General features: G+C 38.3%; 1 protein-coding gene across 2 annotated transcripts; it reads left to right on the top strand.

Annotated features, from left to right (window-relative positions):
- Window positions 1-103: 103 nt before the first annotated feature.
- Window positions 104-27610, top strand: LOC129440400 (U2 snRNP-associated SURP motif-containing protein). 2 transcript variants are annotated; one of them, XM_055199739.2, is made up of 24 exons: window positions 104-245; window positions 1213-1297; window positions 2488-2599; window positions 2932-3041; window positions 3253-3320; window positions 3738-3832; window positions 3906-3970; window positions 4361-4526; window positions 4639-4844; window positions 8016-8059; window positions 8600-8704; window positions 9931-9997; window positions 10081-10247; window positions 10744-10906; window positions 12059-12138; window positions 12814-12901; window positions 13013-13141; window positions 13922-14117; window positions 16159-16236; window positions 18008-18041; window positions 25168-25312; window positions 25400-25510; window positions 25629-25819; window positions 26710-27610. In XM_055199739.2, exons 2-24 carry the CDS (start codon window positions 1220-1222, stop codon window positions 26834-26836), a joined length of 2625 nt encoding a protein of 874 aa, XP_055055714.2. In that variant the 5' UTR covers window positions 104-245; window positions 1213-1219; the 3' UTR covers window positions 26837-27610. The 2 variants fall into 2 exon arrangements, with proteins under 2 accessions (XP_055055714.2, XP_055055715.2); XM_055199740.2 differs by lacking the exon at window positions 104-245 and adding an exon at window positions 273-493.

Below are 27610 nucleotides of genomic sequence, written 5' to 3'. Positions count from 1 at the left end.
TATTAAAGATGATTTTTATAACACAAACGTTACAAAAATATTTTACACTTATGTTAAATATTGGATGGTGGGAGGATAGCAAGAAAGCTACCTCAAAAAACCGCTGCTGTCGCAGAATGTGACGTTTTGAGCTCTAATTGGTGTTCGTCATGTGACGTAATTTTTCCGCTATTTCCATTTCTAGTAAATTCAAAATGGCGGATTAACAACAAACGAACGGTTTTATTTCTCAACGCAAGACCTGTGTAAGTCGCTATATTAATTTATTATAGATGTGCATTGGTCGTATTTTGCATTGCATACGTCCTCCGGCAGCGTTTATGCAGTTGGGAGCAAAAGGGTGACTGGGGTTTGCAGGAGGAGGACTAGAGGTGTTAGCCCTATACGCTAACTTGCACTCACAGGCTGTGCCTCCAAACCTGGGGAGCAGCCTACCTAGACAGCTTTTTAGTGGATTATCGGAGCCTTTGATAAAAACAGAAATTCTGAGTGGGTAGGTAGCTCAGTAGGTTTTGACGACATGGTACTATGGAGGACATGGGATTCGACTAACGTTACCACCATCAATTTCATGACTGCTAAAATATTATCTTAATGCTTATAAAATGCCAAATATAAGGCATTCTGTGTACTTTTTTGTGACATAAATCATCACTGACACCAGACGGGTTTACAGTATTTACAGTATATAAGCATCCTTGGCATTAAAGGGATAGTTCACTGAAATATTAAAGTTATGTCATTCTTTACTCGCCCTAAAATGTTATAAACCTTTAAAAATGTATTTTTTCTGCACAAATGAAGATATTTTGAAGATTGTTAATAATAACTAAACAGATCTGGGGCACCATTCACTTCCATAGTATTATTTTCTCCTACTATGGAAGTCAATGGTGCCCCAGATGAGCTTGATTACAAACATTCTTAAGAATATCTTTATTTGTGTTCAGCAGACCAAAGCAATTTATAAAGGCTCGTAACAACTTGAGGGGGAGTAAATAATGACAGAATTTTCTTTTTGGATGAACTATATCTTAAATAAACCGTTGTCGCAACAGAGATAGTGTTTGATAGTGCTTATAACGTCGCCCAAGTATTTATACTAGTGCTGGAGAAACGTGGCGTTTTAATAGTTAATTTTTATCTTATTACATTTACAGATGTGCAGCTTCTTCAGCTGTTAAGTAATAATACACTTCTGTTGTTTTTCAGAGTTGACATGGCAGACAAAAAAGGAAAATCTGTGGCAGTGAAGAGGACACTAACAAAAAGAGAGCAAGAGGAAATCAAGAAAAAGGTTTCTGTCAACACTTTCTGTGCATTGTATCTTAGCATTACAAACTGTACTGTACCAACGATATTTAATATTGACAAGATGCGTCACTAATATTGATATGAATGGGGGAGATTGCAACAGTCAGAATGGGCGCTCTTGTCCCGCCTGGCAGTGAAAGGAGCTAATCGTCAATAGGCCTGGGTATCATTTCAGATGTTCCAGATGGATTCGATTTCGATTCACAAGCTATCAAGTCGGTTCGATTTCGATTCTCGGCCGATTTTTATACATCGATTTTCGATTTAACTTAATGAATATAGATTATATTAGAATATATTAGAATAAAGACTGAATGAATGAACGACAGGCTCGCCTCTCGCTCCTTCGTAACATCACGCAAGGAAAAAAGAGGGTGACATCTGGTGGAGAAGACTAGTAATTAGATTAACGTTAATCTTACGTTCAATGTTTGCGGAAATAAATATGGGGGAAAAAATCGATTTGTGGGCTTTAAGAATCAATTTTGAATCGACCATGTAAAAAAACGATTAATCGAAAAATATATATCTTTTGCCCAGCCCTAATCATCAATCGTAATCCTGCGCGTTCTTACAAGACGTGGAGGCATCGCATATATGATGGCGGGGTGATGCGACTTCCTTCAAAAGACTTTGACTGTATTCAGCAGAATAAAAATATTCAGCATCTGAAATGTAAGGAGTAATTGACAACGGGCCGTTGAATTGTTCAAAGAAAAAAATGCACACCCAAGGTGGTAATGCAGTGTTACACCACAGGTGTGCATTAATTTCAATTAATTCAAAGGATCGAAATTAATTATTCTGTTTATGCCACGGTTACCACAGACATCGCTCTAGTGGTAACAAAGACATATGTTGAAAAATAATGCATACTAAACATTTCTGAAACAATCAGAATAAAGCATTCCACAGCCCTGTGGAATAAGTGAAAGTAATAGTGCTTATTTTAAAAAACATTAATGGAAAAATTACTATATATAATAACATGACTATATATAATAACATGACACGAGACAGGTGATTGATATTGTGATAGATATTTTTCTCAAATTTTTATATGGTACTTTTGTACTATGGTAATTTTAAGCAGGTTATTTGATCGATAGGATTGTTTCATTATTGTCTGTTTTTGGGCTAAATAATACAACATCTGTCCCTTTCACTGTTTAGGAGGAGGAGAAAGCTGCTGAAGTATTTGAGGAATTTTTAGCTTCATTTGACACTAGTGACAAAAGTGGTGTGAAGACCTTTGTACGAGGTGGCATTGTAAATGCAACTAAAGGTGAGTTTTTGAATTTTCTGATTTAATTCTCAAATAAATGATTTTTTTTGTTCGAATATTTTGAGTTTATTTTTTTCTTTGAATTGCTTGCCAAGCTTAAAGAAATATGGAGAAACAGGAGCTATAATGTTTTCAATTTTGTTTGTTTATACATTGTATGCATATTGGGGGAACGCTTTTATTCAAAGTGACTTACATGTGCATTCATGCTATCAATTTTTTACATCAGTATGTGTGTTCTCTGGAATCAAACCCATGATGTGCTAATGCAGTGTTCTTGCATTTGAGCTACATGAGCATTTTTGTTCTTAATCTCTTTCTTTTTTTCTCAGAGGAAGAAGCCGCAGAGGTGAAGAAAAGCAAACTGTACAGACCTGCCACTAAATTCACTTCTCCATCTCACAATGCCTCACATGTGTCGTCTGCAGACAGTAAAAAATCTGTAAGTGATTTTCTGTCTACTGTAATCAAGTGAGTTTAATATCCTATGTGGAGTGAAAGGTAAGAGGGGGTCAGAAGTAACTTAACATAATCTTATGAGTATTATTTATATTACATCACGATTAAAGTGTGTTGAATGATATACCTAGTTGCACAATTAAAACTTTTGTAAATGACATGCTGTAAATCTTACACATTTTCTTTGATCGTAGGCCTCTAAAAAGAAAGTGGAAGAGAAAAAGAAGAGTAATCTGGAGCTTTTTAAAGAGGAGCTTAAACAGTCAGTGTTTCTTTCATGGGTTTGCTTTTTATATCTAAAGAGCATTATAAAAGTGAGCTTAAACTCTGTTTACACTTGGTATTAAGATGTGTTTTGGTAGATTGTATCACAAGTGGATGAGAAAGACACATTCCTGGGTCCGTATTCTTGCTGAATATGTTACTGTACTTAAAATTACTTGTACTTTACGGTTTCATCGGACGCAAAAGGGAAAGTGTACAACGTATACTCAAAACGTGACCTTTGCATTTAACCCGAATTTTGTCACTAGGAGCAACTCCATTAAAAGATTTTTCATGCATACAGGTCTTGATGTTTTAATCCATCTTCTTTGTCCACTTTTAACCAAAACGCATCTTAATACCAGTTGTAGACAGGGCCAGAGAGAGTTTTGACTTTTTTGAATGTATTATTCAGAATACAAGAGGAAAGAGAAGAGAGACATAAAAGGAAGAAAGGAGACTCTGGAGGAGTGTTTCCTGATGTGGATTTGCCCCTGACGCGACGATCAAGTATGTCTGACAAGCAGAATTCACTTTAAAGATTTAGTGAAAAATAAATGAACTTAACATTTTTTCTTTGTAGTATTTGATGATGACCCTGCAGTGCCAAACACAACAAACCTGTATATTGGCTGCATCAACCCCAAGGTAAGAAGAGATTGGTGATTGGATCATACTATAGCCCAAGGTACGCATCGTTCAATTACTGACTAATAACCTTTTCCTTTGCCAATAAAGTGAAATTACTGAACCTAAACATAAGAGCCTTATAAAAAAAGCTAATTTACAAGAAAACATGTCATATGCACTTTTGTCTGGGTTTAATATTTCATTAAAATAAAAAAATAATGTATTGTGAAATTGCCTAAAATGGTGTTTATCGAGGAACCACTCATTTTAATCACTGTTGCAATGTTTAAAATTATCACGGCATAGTTTTTTTCAGTTTTCACTAAATGAGCATAAGAACTGTATGTGTTTATATGCTCCAATACAAGTGGTCAAAGTAATGCCACAGGCCTGTGTGTGTCTCATTAGATGACAGAGGAGATGCTCTGTAAAGAGTTTGGGAAATACGGCCCTCTCGCCAGCGTTAAGATTATGTGGCCTCGCACGGAAGAAGAGAGAACGAGGGTCACCAACCGCGGTTTTGTTGCTTTCATGACACGAAGAGATGCGGAACGAGCTTTGGCCGCCCTGGACGGTAAAATATCCCAATTAGTCATCAGTCATGAGCAAAAATCACACACACGTTGTCTAGGCAATTCAGGTCTTGTGATCCTTATATGCTGTGCTATTGTCTTTATGTTTTGCAGGTAAGACAATAATGGGTTTTGAAATGAAGCTGGGTTGGGGTAAGGCAGTACGCATTCCCCCGCAGCCTCTTTACACTCCCATCGGGGTGCTGAAGACCACTGCCCCCCCTCCACCCTCTGGGCTGCCATTCAATGCCCAACCCAGAGACCGCTTCAGGAATGACTTTACCAAGCCACGCAGCCGCTCGGAAGACGATTTTTACAAGGTAAACGCGCATGTAATTTAGGTTGTAGAGTAAAGTGCAAGTCAAGAATTTAAAGGTTTTGTCATGAAATTAAAGGAAGCTTAAAACATGATTAAACCATAAAGAACACTTTGTGGTAAATAAATGAAGAGGAACAATATTATACTGAGAGATTTGATATATCAAAGCTCTGAATTAAGATTTAAGAATTAATAGTCTCTGCATATTATAACTGGATTTTAATTAATACATTTTTTCCCTTTCATACTAGAGTTATATAGGGCTGCACGATAAATTGCATGGGATTGTCATGCCCATTTCGTCATTAAAGCCGGTTCCTTGATAAATAGTAATTCGCCTGTGATAATGAATGGGATATTGCCTAGCTTTTCACTGAACTAGGGCTCTGTGTAGTAAATGCCACTTAATTTGAAAGCAGGTGATCGCGATTTTCTACTAGTCAGGGAACCGGCTTTGGTGACTAGATGCGCATGACACTCACATGCAATTTATTGTGCAGCCCTATAATAAATTAGTATAGTAGTAATATATAGTAGTGATGCAACAAAAATAGTTTTTTTTAGCTAAATGGTTTTACGTTCCATTTGTTTTATATTTGTTTATATTTTCGGCCGTTTTTTATTTTTAGCTGGAAATTTGGGGCATCGCTATTATATAGATATACGTACAGGTGCTGGTCTTATAATTAGAATATCATCAAAAAGTTGATTTATTTCACTAATTCCATTCAAAATGTGAAACTTGTATACTGTATTCATTCGTTGCACACAGACTGATATGTTTCAAATGTTTATTTCTTTTAATTTTGATGATTATATAAAAAATCCCAAATTCAGTGTCTCAGAAAATTTGAATATTACTTAAGACCAATACAAAGAAAGGATTTTTAAAAATCTTGGCCAACTGAAAAGTATGAACATGAAAAGTATGAGCATGTACAGCACTCAATACTTAGTTGGGGCTACTTTTGCCTAAATTACTGCAGCAATGTGAGTCGATCAGTCTGTGGCACTGCTCAGGTGTTTGAGAGGTTGCTCTGATAGTGGCCTTCAGCTCTTCTGCATTGTTTAATTTAATTTAATTTAATTTAATTTTATTTAAAAGGGACAATACATATTAAGAAACATAATAGCTTTTCAGCCATATGAATATGCCAGAATTAGCCCCCAGGCTAATAATTGTTGGGTCTGACATATCGCATCTTCCTCTTCACAATACTCCATAGATTTTCTATGGGGTTAAGGTCAGGCAAGTTTGCTGGCCAATTAAGAACAGGGATACCATGGTCCTTAAACCAGGTACTGGTAGCGTTAGCACTGTGTGCAGCTGCCAAGTCCTGTTGGAAAATGAAATCTCTATAAAAGTTGGTCAGCAGCAGGTAGCATGATGTGCTCTAAAACTTCGGCTGCATTGACCGTAGACCTCAGAAAACACAGTGGACCAACACCAGCAGATGACATGGCACCCCAAACCATCACTGACAGTGGAAACTTTACACTGGACATCAAGCAACGTGGATTGTGTGCCTCTCTTCTTTTCCTCCAGACTCTGGGACCCTGATTTTCAAAGGAAATGCAAAATTTACTTTCATCAGAGAACATAAAGTTAGAAAACTCAGCAGCAGTCCAGTCCTTTTTGAAGGACGAGACGCTTCTGACGCTGTCTGTTGTTTAAGAGTGGCTTGTGCGACAGCTGAAACCCAGGTCTTGCATACGTCTGTGCGTAGTGGTTCTTGACGCACTGCCTCCAGCTGCACTCCACTCTTTTTTTTAATGGGTTTTGTTACACAATCCTCTCCACGGTGCAGTTATCCTTATTGCTTGTACATTTTTTTCTACCACATCTTTTCCTTCCCTTCGCCTTTCTATTAATGTGCTTGGACACAGAGCCTCTTTTGCAATGACCTTTTGTGTCTTGCCCATCTTGTTCAAGGTGTCAGTGGTCGTCTTTTGAACAACTGTCAAGTCAGCAGACTTCCCCATGATTGTGCAGCCTACAGAAGTAGACTGAGAGACCATTTAAAGGCCTTTTGAAGGTGTTTTGGGTTAATTAGCTGATTCGAGTGCGGCACTAGGTGTCTTTAATATTATACCTTTTCACAATGTTCGGATTTTCTGAGATGCTGAATTTGGGATTTTCCTTGTCAGTTGTCGGTTGTGGTTGTCAAGGTTGAAAGAAGTAAACATTTTAAATACTGTATATCAGTCTCTGTGTAATGAATGAATATAATATACGGGTTTCACTTTTTGGATGGAATTGGTGAAATAAATCAACTTTCTGATGATATTCTAATTGTATGACCAGCACCTGTACATAAAAAATGTGATGGAGAGGTCCATCAGCTGGGCAGTTAGTGTACCAACATTGTTTCATTGTTTGGAAAATTACTTTTAAAACTGTTTTGTTTTCTTGTGGAAACAATTTAGACTTGGCTAATTCAAATAGTGTCTGTATCTTGTACCAGACAAGACATCACAAGACGATTATATCAGGAAACGGTACAGAAACATTGCAGTAAATTTAGTCAATTGTAAATTGAGGGGCATTCTGGGTAACAAGATACATCTTATTCCGACAAACCAGTCTGGCTTCAGCTAAAAGCTGTCCATTAACACTCCTGCAATGGCAGCCTCATCCCCAATGTAAAAGATTTAAATGGGTAAAAAAGCGCTTGACCTAACATACACTGAAGCCAGACAGTTTGAAAGAAACGGTGTGTTTAAATCAGTGGTTCTCAACCTGTTTTACTTCAAGGCCCCCCTATTGCCCAAAACTATATTTGAAACCCCCCCACTCTATTTCTACCAAATAAAATATTCTAGCACTTAGACAAATGTATATTCATTACAAAAATAACCAAACAATTAGAAATATATAGCTTTTTGATGGTTTTATCTCATTTTAATGTTCATCTTATGGCCCCCTTGGAAATCTATTAAGGCCCCACTGGAAGGCCCCAGCCCCCTGGTTGAGAAACAATAGTCTAAATGTACACAGAATGCCCCTCATACAGAGCCGAACTTGCGGTGATATGCACTTTTGTTTGCGAAGTATGTTTCCAGAGGTTTAGCTGGTGCTGATGATATTAATCATGATATATTCTGCAGTCTGTTTAAATATAAACTCACTGTATTTTTGTATCTTCATCATTTGGTTTGGCGTCATGAACAGACTCTGTCCGAGGCCGTAGTGACAGTGGTAATCCCCCCAGAAAGGTACACAATCTCTGTCCATTTATTAAAACACCATTGCTACCGAAACACACACACTTACACACACTCACACAAATTTGACACCTAAATCACAATGGTTAGATCATCGGAAAACTAAAGTACTGTCATACAACTGATTTTCATGGTTGTAACCAGGATAATAAATCATGGTCTTTTAGATTATGTTTTGCTACTAATCTTGGGGCTTAAAAAAATCTACACCAATTCATACCCAGTCATTGCCACTGTGAAAATATAGAGGACATGTTTAAAAAATTGCTAATTCATCACACTGTGGCCTTTTTAGCATTTTATTAAAACACTCCCTAAACGCTCTCGTAAGGCTGTGATAACATCAAAAGGCTATCTTTAATTTGAGTGGACAGAAATTCAAAAGTTTCAGTCTGCCAGACAGTGAAAGTGAAAAAGAGGAAACAGATAGAACTGACATGGTAAGATTGGGAATGTATGGAGTGATGGAGACAAGTGGAAGAAGTCAAGAAGCCCTTATTGATTTTCATCCGCCTCTTTTGTGGCTGATAGGAACCTGCTGTCCCTGATACACAGAATGATTGAGTTTGTGGTGAGAGAGGGACCCATGTTTGAGGCCATGATCATGAACCAGGAGAAGAACAACGCTGACTTTAGGTTTTTGTTTGAAGTTTGTGATATTGTCTTCTGTTATACTGGTAGTAAGTAGATCTGGCTCCGCAGAATGGTATTACTGTTTTGCAGTTTCTGCTATGAGAAAATTAACAGATATGCAGCGTTTATAATTTTTTTTTTGTTGCCAAAAACCATCTGAATGTATGCCAGCCAGCCAGGAGATGAAATGAAGCTGCAACTTTGCCAGATCTACCTCCTGTGCACATATGGTGCTCTGTACACCATTTAAAGCACTTTTGCTGAAATATATAACTTATAGTTTTTCAATATTTTACTGTGTTCTTACCTCAACTTAGACTAATTAATACATACCTATCTTTATTCAATGTGTGCACTTAAACTTTGTACAGTGCGTTGTGAATGTGTTAGCATTTAGTCTAGCCCCATTCATTCCTTAGGATACAAACAGGGATTAATTTAGAAGGCACCAAACACTTCCATGTTTTCCCTAATTAAAGACTGTTACATGAGTAGTTACACGAGTAAGTATGGTGGCACAAAATAAAACGTGGCAATTTTTAAGTGGATAAAAATGAGAACTATATTGTACGGCGGAAGAGCACTTAATTTGCAGCACTTCGACCTCAGGCACAGTAATATTGACGGAAGTTTGAGCGAAATGGGGGAGTAGTCAGGAGTGATGATGTTACTGCGCACCAAGGTCGAAGTGCTGCAAACTAAGTGCTCTTCCGCCATACAGTATACAGTATACTTACTCGTGTAACTACTCATGTAACTCATGTCTTTAAATAGGGAAAACATGGAAGTATTTGGTGGCTTCTAAATTCATCCCTGTTTGGATCCTATGGAATGAATGGGGCTAGGCTAAATGCTAACACATTCACAATGCACTGTACAAAGATTAAGTGCACACATTGAATAAAGATAGGTATGTATTCATTAATCTAAGTTGAGGTAAGAACATAGTAAAATATTGAAAACGGTGGTGTTTTCCTTTAAGAATGAAAAAGAAATTGTGGACAATTAATCGACAGTCCTGACTGGTCCGTACCGTATAGTAGCTGTTAATAAAAATACATTAGCCAAATTGTTTACAAAACAGGCATGCAGGGGTCGTGTGGGACGAAATCTGTATAGTTACCTACCGACCGAGATTCATAAAGTTTCCACTTTGCATTTTATATTCAGTATATTTCACAAAGCTTCTGAATGCCATTTGTGTATTGAATGTTAGGTTAATGTTACAGGTTTTTGTTTGAAAACAAGAGTCAGGAGCACGTGTACTACCGATGGAAGCTATACTCCATTTTGCAGGTAAATAATCCCTCTTTTCTTAAATATTATATATTCCATGTGTGTATACCTGTGTACCATTAAAAATGTTGCTGTCTTTTCAGGGAGAGAGCCCAAATAAATGGAGAACTTCATCTTTTAGAATGTTTAGGGGCGGCTCCATGTGGAAGCCTCCCGTCCTCACCCCGTATCTCCATGGCGATGAGGAAGCAGAAGAGAACTCTTTCCCTATTCAAGAAGAAGAGCCAAAGAAAGGCCAGCTGAAGGCGGAGTAAGCAGCTGCTTTTGTATTAAAGGGGACATGTCAGGAAAATCTGACTTTTTTTCATGTTTAAGTGCTATAATTGGGTCCCCAGTGCTTCTATCAACTTGGAAAATGTGAATAAGATCAACCCAGTAACTTAGTTTAGATAAACCATTCTCTGCAAGCATATGAAAAAATAGGTCATTTAATTTTGGCTCCCCTGTGATGTCAGAAGGGGATAATACAGCTCTTTAATCTGCACTATCCAACCACGGCACTGCCATTTAGTGCAGAGTTCAGCTCATTTGCATTTAAAAGGACACACCCAAAATGGCACATTGTTGCTCACGCTCACAAAGTGGCAATTTTAAAAGATTGTAATAAATTATCTATATGATATTTTGAGTTAAAACTTCACATGCATACTCTGGAGACACCAAAGATTTATTTCTTGTGAAATATCCCCTTTAAATATATAGTTGTAATGTAAAGACATGTTTAACATATGTTTGTTTTGCATCAGACACAGAGAAAAGTTAGAAGCTCTGCTGAGAGGGTTGACTCCTCGCAAAGAGGAGATCGGTGATGCCATGCTGTTTTGTCTGGAGAGAGCAGAGGCTGCCGAGGAGGTTGTCTCCTGCATCACAGAGTCTCTGTCCATACCACACACACCACTACAAAAGAAGGTATACATTATTACATTCTCACACATTTACAATAATACAGACGTAGCTGCAACACATTGGAAATACAAATTTGGGAAACAAATTCATAAGTCACTTCACTCAGCTGCCATATTTGCAGTGCCCGGACAGTTATTTGAAGACCAAGTCCCATCCAGGTGCATCATGACTCTTTGGATGCGTCTGAAAACTGCTGAAAGGCAGCTGTTTTCTGCAGGATAAAGGCAGATTTGGGAAGCACATTCGGACATCCTTAATAGGCAGCGTGACGGAATTCTGTTTAAAATATAAACAGAGAGCTCCTTTGTGATAACTAATCGCATATTTGAAAACTGCAATACTAATTTCCCGCTAGAAATCAGTCAAAAGGTGTAAAAAGTAAGATGTGAAAATATAGATGCATTCAACAGTAACAACATACACAAATGGCTTTCGTGGAACAAACGAACATAAACGGACGATTTCGGATGTAGCCTTTATTCTAGAAGAGGAGCTTTTCATTAGTGGAGCGGGAATATTAAGAGTTACACTTTCCATTCCACTATTTATAAATAATACCACTATACCATCTTGATATACAGTACTGTGTAAAAGTCTTAGGTCACCACTACCAGACTTGTTGTTTTAGAAGCTTTAATGTTCATCCATATTTATTTTTCAATTTATTTATTAAGATAAAAAACACAAAATACAGGAAATATGTACAAAAAAAATTAATTTTCAGGACTAAATGTCGTCTTTAGGCATTGTCTGTGTTTAGTGTGTGACCTCTCTTGGCACTAAACACATCTTGAGGGTTTTTGAGCAGAATGAAGTAAAAAGACTATTTTCTTTAAAATTAGAAATTAGGATTTAATTTCATTTAGGTTTAAGAGATCCTGCAGTTTCCTGCTATTGCTCAAGTGTAAGGGGAGTTTATCCTAAAAACTTGACACATCAGTTTACATTCTTATACAGTTTTTAATACTATATACACATTTACTGTATTTTCTGGATGATCTTTTAAAGAAACTGAGAAATAATTATATATGATCACTATAACATTGCAAAAACAACAAATCTAATTCTGGCATGGTGGCCTAAGACGTTTGCACAGTACTGTACATTGTTTTATTTTATAGTCTTTGTGAATGTTCACTCCTTTTTATTTCACAGATTGCCAGACTATACCTCATATCTGACATCCTCTACAACTCCTGCGCCAAGGTTGCCAATGCGTCATATTACCGCAAATTGTAAGTCATTCGGACTGTTCAACACTTCTTTATATTTAAGGTGTAACAGTTGTACAGCATTAATGTATAATAGGTCTGATCTATCATGTCTATTTGTAATTGAATAAAGCAATAAACCCCAAGAAGCAGTGGGTTAACAGTGCATTTTATAACAGCTAAGGGGCGTTGTTAGGCACGACGCGAAGCTCAAATTTTCAGCTAAATGCGGAGATAATTCCATTTTTGTGAAGAACTTTGTAAGAGATCAGATTCAGAGCCTGATCAAAACACACGTCACGCTAAATCCACCACAACGCTGTTGTGTCGAGTGAATGCCTCAGTGTTTAAGTTGGGTAAGATTGCCATCTTGTGGATAATAGCGGAAATATCAATAAGACAAAAAAAACTTCAGAGAACGTTTTCTCTTTATTAACGAAATGTTTTATTTATTGACATTTATCTGGATATCGCCATAATTGTGCAAATGTAGAAAAATAAAAAAATGATTAAAGACTGTGGTGTTTATTTTCATAAATCAGTACACAGCAACAGTGGCGCAATGATACTTGTGATGCGGTCTGAACCGTGGGTTTACCGTGGTATTTTATCACGGCTTAGAACGCTTTTTAACCAATCAGAATGAAGAACCAGAACGAGCCGTTTTATAATAAGCTTTTTTGTCCTTCTGTGTAACAGTTTTGAGACAAAACTGCCTGAGATATTTGGAGACATCAGTGAAACATATCGGAACATCCAGGCCAGACTCCAGGCAGAGCAGTTTAAGGTGAGAAGTGAACACAGCCTGTTCCAGCTCTTTATCCGCTCTGTACTCTTCCCCTGGCGAGACCCTCCGCCTCCACACTTTTCTCTTTTAACTCTCTCTTGGTTTCTGCAGCAAAGGATCATGGTGTGTTTCCGTGCGTGGGAGGACTGGGCAATTTATCCAGATTCTTTTCTGATCCAACTGCAGAATATATTCCTAGGGATCATCAAACCTGGAGAGGAAGTGATTGAAAAGCCAGAGGTGACCTATGAGAAATTGACAAAAATCCATTTATACTGCACAGTTAATCAATTAATAACAGTAAAGCTCCAGTCATTGGCTTTTACATGATTCAGGTGATATCTGGCATATTGCCATATTGAAAAAGACAGAGACTGGGCACAAAAAAACAATATTTTATACACTTTAGTATTGGACAGGTTGATCTGTATTAGGGCTGCACGATTTGGGTAATTTTTTTACCCAATTTTTTTACACATTATTGGTGCTAATATTGCGATGTGCGATTGCGATTATACTAAATCATGAGGTATCATGAGTCAACTTTATGGGTTTTAAGGAAAATCCACACACAGTTTAGCTAAAATGTGTATTTGTAAAACTAGAAATGTTTTCGTATTGCCACGTGATGTAGCAACTGCTCAGTGTCAGTAATCCTAAATCCAAAATACCGCCATACAACAGACATAGAGTTTCTTTTTTGCTACCAGATCACTGTCAACCTCCTCAGCATCCATCTTCGCTCTGGTATAAGTGACGACGCACACCACACACGTGCATGCCACACGTGCACTGTCTTTTTGTTCGTTTTTCTTTCTTTTTTTAAACAGCATGAAAATCATCAAACTGTTATCAGAAAGTTTGTGTTATCAAGTCCACACATTTATTTATTTAATATAATTTCAACATTTTGCTGTCATATAACCGCACAGGCTGCCATTGCGATGCGATTAATTGTGCAGCACTAATCTGTATAGCATGCTATGGTTGTTATTATTGTTGTTTATTTTCTTTCCATCGCCTGCATCTCCAGATCTTGATGGGGCACCGTTAGATGGTGTTCCTCTAGAAAGAAGTGAAATTGATGGGGTTCCCCTCGATGACCTTGATGGGTCACCTTTAACCTGGGACCCAGCCTCTTTAGATGGTGTACCGGTTGACGACATTGACGGTGTTCCCCTGGGAAACCCAATAGATGATATTGATGGCGTGCCATGTACGTAATAGTGTGTTCACCATGTCTTTACAGTGCTTTTAGTAATTAGTTATTGCTATATAAGTGTTTACCTTGAAAACATTGACTGCGCATGCAATATTGTATTTAAATTACTATCAGAACACTGTAATGTGTTTACACTTTACACATACACTACAAAAAATGACTTTCTTACTAAGCCTTTTTGTCTTGTTTTCAGTAGAAATATAAAAAAAATCTTAAATTAATATACTTTCTCTTAATGAGCAAAATGATCTAAGAAAATAAGTCTAGAACAAGCAAAAATATCTGCCAATGGGGTGAGAATTTTTTTTAAAAATAAGTTAACTATTTTTTTTAAAAGCTTATTTCAAGAAATATATTTTTGTTTTTTTTATTTTTTTGGCCATTTTGCCTTTATTTGAACAGTGGGTGAGGAGAGGACAGGAAAGTACAGGGAGGAGAGAGGGGTATGGAATCGGCAAATAAATCGAACTCGGGTCGCCGAAAGTGCGAAAGCACCACATGTCGTAGCGCTGCCCACTACACCATCGGCTCCGACCCATTGCCAGATATTTTTTTTTGCTTGTTTTAAGCACAAATTCACTTAAATTTGATATATTTTGCCTAAAAACTAGGCTTATTTTCTTGGGTCATTTTGCTCATTAAAGGGGACATTCCACAAGACGTTTTTAAGATATTAAATAAATCTTTGATGTCCCCAGAGTATATTATGTGAAGTTTTAGCTCAAAATACCACATAGGTAATTTATTGTGGCATGTTAAAAAAGGCACTTTATGGGTCTGAGCAGAAATGCACCGTTTTTGTGTGTATCCCTTTAAATCCAAACGAGCTGCTCAGGTGGGCGGAGTCTCAAGCGCTCACGCTGTAGACATGACAGAGCATCGAGGAAGATTCTCTCACGAAAGAAGTTAGTGAGCGATGTTAAGCATTATATATTTGAACAAGTTTAAAAAGTCAATCATCTGTTTTATGCATACTAAATACATGTTTATCAGCAGATGGGGAACATTGTGAAATAAAAATAAAGACTTTTAGGTCTCATATGCTGCCAGTGTTTTAAACAGGCACAATGATTTTCAACATGTTACAATAAATTACACTTCCACAAACACTCAGAAGTTTACTTTTTGACCAAACCACATGAGCACATTTAAATGATTTGTAATAAAACAACACGTTTAATGCTTAAACTTTAGAGAAACAGATCACATGACATGTTTAAGTTTATTGTGATTGAACACATTCGCGTTTCTGTCAGTCTCTCATCTATCTTGTTACTCCTCGTATTCATTTGAAACTTCAGAGAAACATTAAACAACATATTTACTTATTGTGTATGATAGTGAATACGCGTTGTTCACTCACTCTGTCTCGTGCAGTGCATTAATCCTCGTGTTCATTTATATAAACTTCAGAGAAACATATTAAACAACATAACTTACTTGAAAGCGAACCGTCGCGTTGCTCTCTCTCTCTCTCGTTCGTTTACTCGCTCTCTCTCACTCACTCGCTCTCTCTCTTGCAGGTTAATCCTTTAGAACGTTAATTCAATCTTTAGAAATATTATTAAAACTACAAGTTATAAGATTGTAGGCTCCTGTTTGTGTTTGAGGAAATACAAACGCATCATGCTGTCAGTCATACTTTCTCTCGGTCACTCTCACTCGAGGTAGCTTCATGGTTGGATAGCGCAGTTGAAGGGGCGGTATCATTATAATTGGAGCCCTTACCTACGTCATGGGGGGAGCGAAATCCGCATGACCTATTTATTCACATGCTTGCAGAGAGAGCCTTACCAAAACAAAGTTACAGGGTTGCTATTTTTCATGTTTTCTGGGTTGGTAGAAGCACTGGGGACCCGATTATAGCACTTAAACATGAAAAAAGTCTGATTTTCATGGAATGTCCCCTTTAAGAAAATCCATGTGGATTTAATAATTTTAAGATAATTGTACTGAAAACAAGACTAAAATACTAAGTGAGAAAATAATTTTTTGCAGTGTACATTACATACTTTGTTTTGTGTGTTTGACCCAGTGGATGATGGCTCAGATAAGACTTTACCCAGCGTTGCTTTGTCCAAATGGGAGAAGGTGGACGACTCGGAGTCATCAGGTACAATATAAAAAAAGAGATCTGATGAGCTGCTACCTCATTTATGATAGCAGTTATCACATATGTGTCCCCGGACCACAAAACCAGTCATAAATCACATCAGTATATTTGATGCAATAGCCAACAATAAATTGTATGGGTCAGAATTATAATTTTTATGCCAAAAATGGTACCACTTTACTTGAAGGGGTGTTCATAAGACTGACATGACACTTTCATAAGCACGACATGACACGTTTAATGCACATGAAGGAGATTTTTTGCACATTTATGACAATTGTCATTATGTGTCATTTGTTCATTTTTAAAGCAAAGATGACATTGTTTGAGATGTCTTTGTTATGACAACTTGACATAAACCAATACATCATAACTTGTCATAAATCTGTCATAAACATAACATAGCAGAATAATTATCAAACTTAAGAAGCTACCTAGCTTTATGGGTTAACATTACATTAAACTGTCATTTAAATGTCATTAAGTGTTATTACTGTTTGACACACAGTTTTATAACAGCATCATGAATATTTTTCTTGACCTCAACTACAGTGGTACAAATTGAACTTGTCATTAAAATGTCGATAAGTGTTAATAATATTTCAAATCATTTTAAATAGCTTAAAGGTATTGCGGAGGATTTTCTTTTTCCGGGTGGATCATGAAGACTATTGGTCCTCCTAGTTGTCAATCAGGAGTGTTGCGCAATTGCATTTTTTTTTAAAAGTGGAAAAGGAGGTTCAATCAAGAAAATCATCCGCTACATCTTCAACAAAATGCAACAGACACGTCAAAAGATTATACTTAACTTTATGTAAGTGCACAATACACACAGGGGGTTCTGAAATTTTCCAACATAGAAGAAAAAACAAAACCATTTAATGCATTAATTTAATGTAATTAACTATTTTCCAGTAATATGGACCCAAAACCGCAATTCTTAACACATTCTTGTAATGTTTTCATTTAATTTTAGGTGAATGGGTTTTCAAATGATATATATATATATATATATATATATATATATAATTTTATCAATTTTAACATATTGGATAATTGTTTTTTTCTTAAACACCTGGAGGAACTTTGAAAACATTCTTAACTGTAAAATATTCATGGTGCTGTTATAAAACTATTTGACAGAGTGTTAACACTTAGTGACATTTTGTTGACACATTCAATATGTATCACTGGTAAAAAGTGGTCAATTATGTTGTCTTTTGGTAATGTCAAGTTATCATAACAAAGACATCTCAAACAATGGCATTTTTGCATTAAAAATGACATAATTGAACAAATAACACTTAATGACAGTTGTCATAAGCGTGCATAACATCTTCTTCATGTTCATGACACGTGTCATGTCATGATTATGAAGGTGTCATATCAGTCTTATGAACACCCCTTCAAGTCAAGCGCCACCTCAAAAATCATTAGGATATGACGTAAAGCTCATGTTCCATGAAGATATTTTGTAAATTTCCTACCATAAATATATCAGAAATGAATGTATTATTAGTAATGTTTTATTAAGGACTTCATTTGGACAACTTAAAAGGCGATTTTCTCAATATTTTGTTGTTGTATCTTGGCCAAATATTGTCCTATCCTAACAAATCTACATTAATAGAAAGCCTATGTATTCAACTCATTGACTCTTATGACTAGTTTTGTGGTCCAGGGTCACATATAAGATTAGTCAATAGATAATGTAGCTTAGAACATACCTTTAAGCTATTAAATCCTAATAAACTGTTTGTATCTTTCTCAGCAAAAAATGACTCGGACACTGAGCTGAATTCAAGGTAAGAAACTGTCAGATGTTTTAAATTAAATGATAGGAGGATAATTCAGTTTTAAGTGCATCTTCCTAACCACCCTGAACTCTTCATAATCTAATTAGGGCCCGAGCACCGAGGAGCAGGCCAGAATGGCCTGCACCGAAAGGTGCGAAGCCCTATTGTTTTTGCTCGGATTTATTCTTTTTTTTTTTTTTTTTTTTTTTTTTTTAGGGCCCGAGCACCGAGGAGCAGGCCAGAATGGCCTGCACCGAAAGGTGCGAAGCCCTATTGTTTTTGCTCGGATTATTATTTTTTTTATTATTATTATTATTATTTTTTTTTAACACTATTGGGCACTTTGGGTGCCTAAACATACTCGAAAACTCTTGAAATTTGACACAGATGTCAGAGTCGTCGGCCATCAGGTCTGGGCAAAGGCTGGAACACGGGCGTGGCATGGGGGCTCTGTAGCGCCCCCTGTAATGCAAAAACAAACATTGGGGCACAGATCGGGTAAAAATGTTCGCACATGCATGAAAGTTGGTACACATATAGATCTCATCGACCTGAACAACTTTCGCACTCTAACCTTTTAGCTCCGCCCAACAGGAAGTCGGCCATTTTGGATTGTTTAAAAAATGCATGGGGTGAACTTTTGAATACTCCTCAGAGGGAATACATGGGATTGACACCAAACGTGGTGATCATGATGTTGAGACATTGTGCTTGCTAAATTGCGAAGGGATTTTTGATATCTCGAACGGTTCTGCCATGGCGAAGCCACAAAGTCATGGCGAAATCAGAGAAACAGGAAGTGTCTAATATCTAAGGCAAAAAATGTCTTATTGTGATGACACGCGGGGTGTTTGTTCGTCTGAAGTTTTCGATCGCATCGATGTGCCTATTGTGACTCCCGGGTATAGCGCCACCACCAGGCGCCAGGAAGTGTGACAGTCACAAAGGTGGATTTTTTTGACAGTTGCATGCGATGTTCTTTTTAATACTCCTTCTAGAATATTCCTGCGATTGACACCAAAAGTGGTCAACATGATGGTGAGACATTGTAGATGATAAATTGCGAAGGAATTTTTGACATCTCGAACGCTGTTCCCATGGCAACGCGTCAAACTTTACTTTAATTTCAGGCATGTTTAAGGCTCTTGGCGTGCTTAGTTGAACTTTAAATTTGGCACACACATCAGAGTTTTCGGCTGTTAAGTGTTGACAAAAAGGTCAGATAAAGGCGTGTCTCTTAAGTGGCTCACTAGTGCCCCTGTTTGTCTAAAATGTGGGGTTTCTTTTACCTACAGTCCCCAAATGGCTCAGAAACAACATTAAATAGCCCACTGATATTTTACCCACTTGATGCCATTGCCCACCGTGCATCGTTTTCTCGGACGCACCGTGTAGTGGTAAAAAAACGTGCGAGGGCCCGCCATTGCTGCTTGCAGCTATATTTTTTTTATTATTAGGGCCCGAGCACCGAGGAGCAGGCCAGAATGGCCTGCACCGAAAGGTGCGAAGCCCTATTGGTTTTGCTCGAATTTATTATTTTTTTTTTTTTTTTTATTTTTATTTTTTTTAACACTTTTGGGCATTTTGGGTGCCTTAACATACTCGAAAACTCTTGAAATTTGGCACAGACGTCAGAGTCGTCCGTCATTGCAGAAATCCAAAGGCTGGAACACGGGCGTGGCACGGGGGCTCTGTAGCGCCCCCTGTAATTCAAAAACAAACATTGGGGCACAGATCGGGCAAAAATTTACGCACATGTACGAGAGTTGGTACACATATAGATCTCATCGACCCGAACAACTTTCGCCCTCTAACATTTAAGCTCCGCCCAACAGGAAGTCAGCTATTTTGGATTGTTTAAAAAATGCATGGGTTGAACTTTTGAATACTCCTCCTAGAGGAATCATGCGATTGACACCAAAAGTGGTGAACATGATGGTGAGACATTGGACTTGCTAAATTGCGAAGGGATTTTTGATATCTCGAACGGTTCTGCCATGGCGAGCCGACAAAGTTGTGGCGAAATCAAAGAAACAGGAAGTGTCTAATATCTAAAGCAAAAAATGTCTTATTGTAATGACACGCGGGGTGTTTGTTCGTCTGAAGATTCCGATCGCATCGATGTGCCTATTGTGAGTCTCGGGTATAGCGCCACCAACAGGCGCCAGGAAGTGTGTCAGTCACAAAGCTGGATTTTTTTGAAAGTTCCATGCAATGTTCTTTTAAATACTCCTTCTAGGATTTTCATGCGATTGACACCAAAAGTGGTCACCATGATGCCGAGACATTGTAGATGATAAATTGCGAAGGGATTTTTGATATCTCAAAAGCTGTTCCCATGGCAACGCGTCAAACTTTACTTTCATTTTAAAGGCATATTTAAGCTTTTCAGTTCCATACAGTTAACTTTTAAATACTCCTTCTAGGATTTTCATGCGATTTACACGAGAAGTGGTCAACATGATGCCGAGACATTGTAGATGATAAATTGCGAAGGGATTTTTGATATCTCAAACGCTGTTCCCATGGCAACCTGTCAAACTTTACTTTCATTTTAAAGGCATATTTAAGCCTTTCATACAGTTAACTTTTAAATACTCCTTCTAGGATTTTCATGCGATTGACACGAGAAGTGGTCAACATGATGCCGAGACATTGTAGATGATAAATTGCGAAGGGATTATGATATCTCAAACGCTGTTCCCATGGCAATGCATCAAACTTTACTTTCATTTTTACACACATTTAAGGCTGACAGTTACATGCTGTGAACCTTTCAATACTCCTCGTATGGGATTCATGCGATTGACACCAGAAGTGGTCAACATGATGCCGAGACATTGTAGATGATAAATTGCGAAGGAATTTTTGACATCTCGAACGCTGTTCCCATGGCAACGTGTCAAACTTTACTTTCATTTCAGGCATGTTTAAGGCTCTTGGCGTGCTTAGTTGAACTTTACATTTGGCACACACATCCAGAGATGTATAAAGTACTAGGGACCCAGACTTGAGTAAAAGTACAAGTGCTCTATCAAAAAAGTGAGCACACCACTTAAGTGGAAGTACTGAAGTATTAAACATGTTTTGTACTTAAGTATTGCAAGTAGTTTATTTTAAAATATACTACTCAAGTACTGAAAGTAAAAGTACAAGTATTGTGTAATGTAGTTATTAAAGAAAACAGTCAAAAGTTTGAATATATTATTGTTTATATTATTTTAAATGTTTAAGCTAAAGGACACTCACAATTGCTTTGGCTGTAGCAGGAGTACAAGGACAGGAATGTTCAGATTAATTTAACTAATATGGCAATAGAAAATTCAGAATTAATAAAATATTAGTCGATGTAATGGTAATAGGTAAAGGTACAAGATGTTTCAATGTATTTAGGTTTCCTTCTTTCGCGCACACTCGCCCTTTCTCGCGAATTATCTCTCTCTATCGGTCTCTCTCGTGCACTTTGATTCTCTCTTCACTTCACATTTGTCCACAACCGCGGCTCATATTTGTGAGTGAGAGGGAGGGAGGGGTCCGCTCTTCACTATCTCCTATTAGTAGACCACAATCTGTGTGTGTTTCTAATGTGTATCACCGCTCCGGCAGTGATAATGTAGGTTTGGAATGATTCGTAACATTTGAGTGTAACGAGTAACTATGCAGCACATAAAAAATGTATTGTAAAAGTATTAAACTCATCGAAAATATGTACTGAAGTAAAAGTGGAAGTAGGAGAAAAAAATAATACTTCAGTAGAGTACAGATACTGCCTATTAGTACTTAAGTACAGTAGTGAAGTAGTTCTACTTCGTTACTATACATCTCTGCACACATCAGAGTTTTCGGCTGTTAAGTGTTGACAAAAAGGTCAGATAAAGGCGTGTCTCTTAAGTGGCTCACTAGTGCACCTGTTTGTCTAAAATGTGGGGTTTCTTTTATCTACAGTCCCCAAATGGCTCAGAAACAACATTAAATAGCCCACTGATATTTTACCCACTTAATGCCCTTGCCCACCGTGCATCGTTTTCTCGGACGCACCGTGTAGCGGTAAAAAAACGTGCGAGGGCCCGCCATTGCTGCTTGCAGCTATATTTAGGGCCCGAGCACCGAGGAGCAGGCCAGAATGGCCTGCACCGAAAGGTGCGAAGCCCTATTGTTTTTGCTCGAATTTATTATTTTTTTTTTTTTTATTTTTTTCAACACTTGTGCTAATTTGGGAGCCTTAACATACTCGAAAAGTCTTGAAATTTGGCACACACTTCAGAGTCGCGTGCCACTAGGCTCATGCAAAGGCTGGAATACGGGCGTGGCAAGGGAGCTCTGTAGCGCCCCCTGTAATTCAAAAACAAACATTGGGGCACAGATCGGGCAAAAATGTACGCACATGTACGAGAGTTGGTACACATATAGATCTCATCGACCCGAACAACTTTCGCCCTCTAACATTTAAGCTCCGCCCAACAGGAAGTCGGCTATTTCGGATTGTTTAAAAAATGCATGCGGTGAACTTTTGAATACTCCTTCTAGGGGATTCATGGGATTGACACCAAATGTGGTGATCATGATGTCGAGACATTGTACTTGCTAAATTGCGAAGGGATTTTTGATATCTCGAACGGTTCTGCCATGGCGAAGCGACAAAGTCATGGCGAAATCAGAGAAACAGGAAGTGTCTAATATCTAAGGCAAAAAATGTCTTATTGTGATGACACGCGGGGTGTTTGTTCGTCTGAAGATTCCGATCGCATCAATGTGCCTATTGTGAGTCTCGGGTATAGCGCCACCACCAGGCGCCAGGAAGTGTGTCAGTCACAAAGGTGGATTTTTTTTGACAGTTCCATCCGATGTTCTTTTAAATACTCCTTCTAGGATATTCATTCGATTGACACCAAAAGTGGTCAACATGATGCTGAGACATTGTAGATGATAAATTGCGAAGGGATTTTTGATATCTCGAATGCTGTTCCCATGGCAACGTGTCAAACTTTACTTTCATTTTAAAGGCATATTGAAGCCTTTCAGTTCCATGCAGTGAACTTTTAAATACTCCTTCTAGAATATTCATTCGATTGACACCAGAAGTGGTCAACATGATGCTGAGACATTGGAGATGCTAAATTGCGAAGGAATTTTTGACATCTCGAACGCTGTTCCCATGGCAACGCGTCAAACTTTACTTTTATTTAAGGCTTTTTTAAGGTTCTTGGCGTGTTTGGATTAACTTTAAATTTGGCACACACATCAGAGTTGTTGGCAGTTAAGTGTTGACAAAAAGGTCAGATAAAGGCGTGTCTATTTAGTGGCTGACTAGCCCCCCCCCCCCCCCCGTTTGTCTAAAATGTGGGGTTTCTTTTACCTACAGTCCCCAAATGGGTCAGTAACAACATTAAATAGCCCACTGATATTTACCCACTTGAGGCCCTTGCCCACCGTGCATCGTTTTCTCGGACGCACCGTGTAGCGGAAAAATAACGTGCGAGGGCCCGCCATCGCTGCTTGCAGCTATATTTATTTTTATTTTTTTTAACACTTTTGGGCATTTTGGGTGCCTTAACATACTCGAAAACTCTTGAAATTTGGCACAGACGTCAGAGTCGTCCGTCATTGCGAACGGGCAAAGGCTGGAACACGGGCGTGGCACGGGGGCTCTGTAGCGCCCCCTGTAATGCAAAAACAAACAGGAGTGCGCAGATCGGGCAAACATGTACGCACATTTACGAAAGTTGATACACATATAGATCTCATCGACCCGAACAACTTTCGCCCTCTAACATTTAAGCTCCGCCCAACAGGAAGTCCGCCATTTTGGATTGTTTAAAAAATGCATGCGGTGAACTTTTGAATACTCCTCCTAGGGGATTCATGCAAATGACACCAAACGTGGTGATCATGATGTCAAGACATTGGACTTGCTAAATTGCGAAGGGATTTTTGATATCTCGAACGGTGTTGCCATGGCGAAGCGGCAAAGTCATGGTGAAATCAGAGAAACAGGAAGTGTCTAATATCTATGGCAAAAAATATCTTATTGTCATGACACACGGGGTGTTTGTTCGTCTGAAGATTCCGATCGCATCGATGCGCCTATTGTGACTCCTGGGTATAGCGCCACCACCAGGCGGCAGGAAGTGTGTCATTTACAAAGCTGGATTTTTTTGACAGTTCCAGGCAATGTTCTTTTAAGTACTCCTTCTAGAAAAATCATGCAATTGACACCAAAAGTGGTCAACATGATGCTGAGGCATAGTAGATGATAAATTGCGAAGGGATTTTTGATATCTCGAACGCTGTTCCCATGGCAACCGGTCAAACTTTACTTTCATTTTAAAGGCATATTTAAGCCTTACAGTTTCATGCAGTGAACTTTTAAATACTCCTTCTAGGATATTCATGCGATTGACACCAAAAGTGGTCAACATGATGCTGAGACATTGTAGATGATAAATTGCGAAGGGATTTTTGATATCTCGAATGTTGTTCCTATGGCAACGCGACAAATTTTACTTTCATTTTAAAGGCTTATTTAAGCATTACAGTTGCATGCGATGTTTTTTTTAAATACTCTTTCTAGGTAAATAATGTTATTGACACCAGAAGTGGTCAACATGATGCTGAGACATTGTAGATGCTAAATTGCGAAGGATTTTTGACATCTCGAACGCTGTTCCCATGGCAACCCGTCAAACTTTACTTTTATTTCAGGCATATTTAAGGCTCTTGGCGTGCTTAGATTAAGTTTAAATTTGGCACACACATCAGAGTTGTCGGCTGTTAAGTGTTGACAAAAAGGTCAGATAAAGGTGTGTCTATTTAGTGTCTCACTAGCGCCCCCGTTTGTCTAAAATGTGGGGTTTCTTTTACCTACAGTACCTAAATGGATCAGTAGCAACATGAAATAGTCCACTGATATTTACCCACTTGATGCCCTTGCCCACCCTGCATCGTTTTTTCGGAGGCACCGTGTAGCGGTAAAAAAACGTGCGAGGGCCCGCCATCGCTGCTTGCAGCTATATTAGACTTTTGTTATTGTTAAGGGTATTGATTCAATAAGCTTGGAAACAGTGATTTTTGAGCAGCAGAAATGTTTTAAAACAGAAATTATCCCATCCTTTCATATCCTCTCTTGCTCATGCAGCGGCCTGAAGGAGAACGAAGGCGACTCTGACGCGAGCAGCGATGATGCTGACAGCCCCAGCAGGTTCGAGGGGGCGGAGTTTAAGAGTTCCCTGAAAAACTTTGAGCTGTCTGAAAGCAAAAGGACACACCTCCGAGAACTGGAGGTCAGGAAGTCGCACTCTTCCATGCACTCATTTCAATCAAGCCATATTTGTTGACAAACTTGATAAAAGAGTATACGTGCATTTCAGGTCAAGGTAATGAAGTTTCAAGATGAATTAGAGTCAGGTAAGAGACAAAGAAAATCAGGCATGACTCTCCAACAGCAAGTTCAGCACTACAGAAATCGACTGCTACAGAAGGTAAACATTTCCTGATCTTCAACCACCAAACCCATCACTCCGAGTAAACTACTACTGCCTCTGTATACTGTACGTCAGCTAACCATCTCCTTTTGTTTCCGTCCATCTCTTCATTTAGGAGTTTGACAAGGACGACCAAGAGAAGCGAGACAAACGGTCACAGAAATCTAAAGAGAGATCCAAAAAAGATGAGCGTAGAGATAAAGGAGAGGAAAGAAGTAAAACGCGAGATAAAGAGAAGAGTAGAAAGAGTGAAGACAGAGAGAAGAGTAGAGGACGGAGTCGAGACAAAGATGAGAGGAGAGAGAGGTATGTAGATATCGCACAAACACTCACGAGGGTTCCCACGGGTCCTCGAAATCCCTGAAAGTTTGTGAATCTGGGGAAAAAAACTCAAGGCCCTGGGAAGTTTTTAAAAATATACATACATAGATACAGGTCATTGAAAGTGCTTGAATAATTTTATGCAAGAAGTTTTCTGGGGAAAAAAATCCATATTATTCCCTGTGTAGTGTAGGATAATATCATAAAAATAAAAATTTTTGATTTTTCAAGCACACGTGCTAAACTGTTCGCTTTAAATGCTTAAATCTTCTGTATACGAATGTTAATTCATACCAAAATGCTTTTTTGCATAGTTGTGTTTGACACATGAAAACGTCTCGGGTTATGTATGTAACTGTTGTTCCCTGAAAAGGGAACGAGACGCTGCGTCTCCCTTGCCATATTTCCTACGTCCCTACTTCCTGGCTCCCGCGTCACCCTGTCTTTGTTGTTATGCCTCACCATTGGTTGAATTTGATACACATTCAGACGCACTTAGCCCTGGAGGCGTCCCCAAAGTGTCACCGCAGTGACGCAGCGCGAGTTTCCTCAAAAGGGAACTGTAACAATGTATCTTAAAAGGTAGCACGATGTAACCTTGCTCTTACTTAAAATGTGTCCCCACATTTAGTCCTTGAATTTGAGGGTATCAGACCTGGAAAGTCCTTGAAAGGTCCTTGAATTTGAAGTTACCTAAGGTGTGGGAACCCTGACTCACTTTTGAGTCTAACCTTGTTGTGTCTTAAATTGAATACATTTTATGTGGGATAGTAAAAGGACAGAAAATATCTGTTTTCAGACAGATCACCTAAACCGCTCCGTAAACTACAAACAAAAATTGATCTCCTACCCTCTTTATTTTGTCTTTCATTCAGAACGAGATCCCGATCACCACGAAAGTCCAAACGCTCCCGATCACCATCACCGCAGCACAAATCCTGGAGGTCATCGTCCCGATCACCACATCGCTCGCACAAAAAGTCCAAGAAGAGCAAACACTGAACTCCAACCCCTTGAACTCTGCAGTCATCTCCAAACACAGACCGGCAGAGCCTTAGGGCAGCTCTCGTCTTGCACAACCGCATTTCTGTTCCACAGTGCTTTAAGGAAGGACTGGGCGATCCATTCGCTTCCCGAACGATCTTTTATGTGGCTGCTGCAATCACGACCCTGGGCTTTGCTGAATTTTTCTAAGATAAGGTGTGAACTTGTACAGATCTCGTTTTTGTTTTGTAAACCGTTTTATTTGTGTTTTCCTCTCTCGGTTTGTTTTAAATCCAGTGTTGCTGCAAGATGGGCCCATCCTCCACCACCTTTACAATAAAAAACACTGTGGAAGGACAAATGTGTTGGTGTAAATGTTATGCAAGAGGTTCTCATCAGATCATATTTGAAAGCTTCGTAGTGGAAATAGTGGTGTCAGTGACCATTTATATACACAATGTTGTTGTTTTATGCAGAATATGGCAATGTTTTGAGTTTAAACAAATTGGCCAAATCTCTTTAAAGATTATTAATGTAGATCATAAGATGCCTTACTTAACTAAACATTCATATCTTGCCAATGTCTAAACACCAGTCATTCTGGATGATATTAGCGTAGATGATTGTTGTATGAGGCGAGATAACAACTAATTGTTTACTTTTTACAAACACTGAAAGTCATGACTTACATTTTGCAATTTATTGCACTTTTGTATGTTATTGATAAGAACCTGGATACAAACTGAGTGTCAGATTTACATGTAAATAATAAATCATCCGAGAATCTTAAAA

The sequence above is a fragment of the Misgurnus anguillicaudatus genome, chromosome 22 (genome assembly GCF_027580225.2).
Source record: "Misgurnus anguillicaudatus chromosome 22, ASM2758022v2, whole genome shotgun sequence".
Lineage (NCBI taxonomy): Eukaryota > Metazoa > Chordata > Actinopteri > Cypriniformes > Cobitidae > Misgurnus > Misgurnus anguillicaudatus.
The sequence above is the reverse complement of the archived record's forward strand: the minus strand, read 5'-3'. Positions and strand labels throughout refer to the sequence as shown.

Coding starts and splice junctions, on each gene's coding strand:
- LOC129440400 (XM_055199739.2), top strand. CDS start 1,220: ATGGCAGACAAAAAAGGAAAATCTGTGGCAGTGAAGAGGACACTAACA. Junction 3,042..3,252: donor CTGCAGACAGTAAAAAATCT/GTAAGTGATTTT, acceptor CTTTGATCGTAG/GCCTCTAAAAAGAAAGTGGA. Junction 3,833..3,905: donor GCCCCTGACGCGACGATCAA/GTATGTCTGACA, acceptor TTTTCTTTGTAG/TATTTGATGATGACCCTGCA.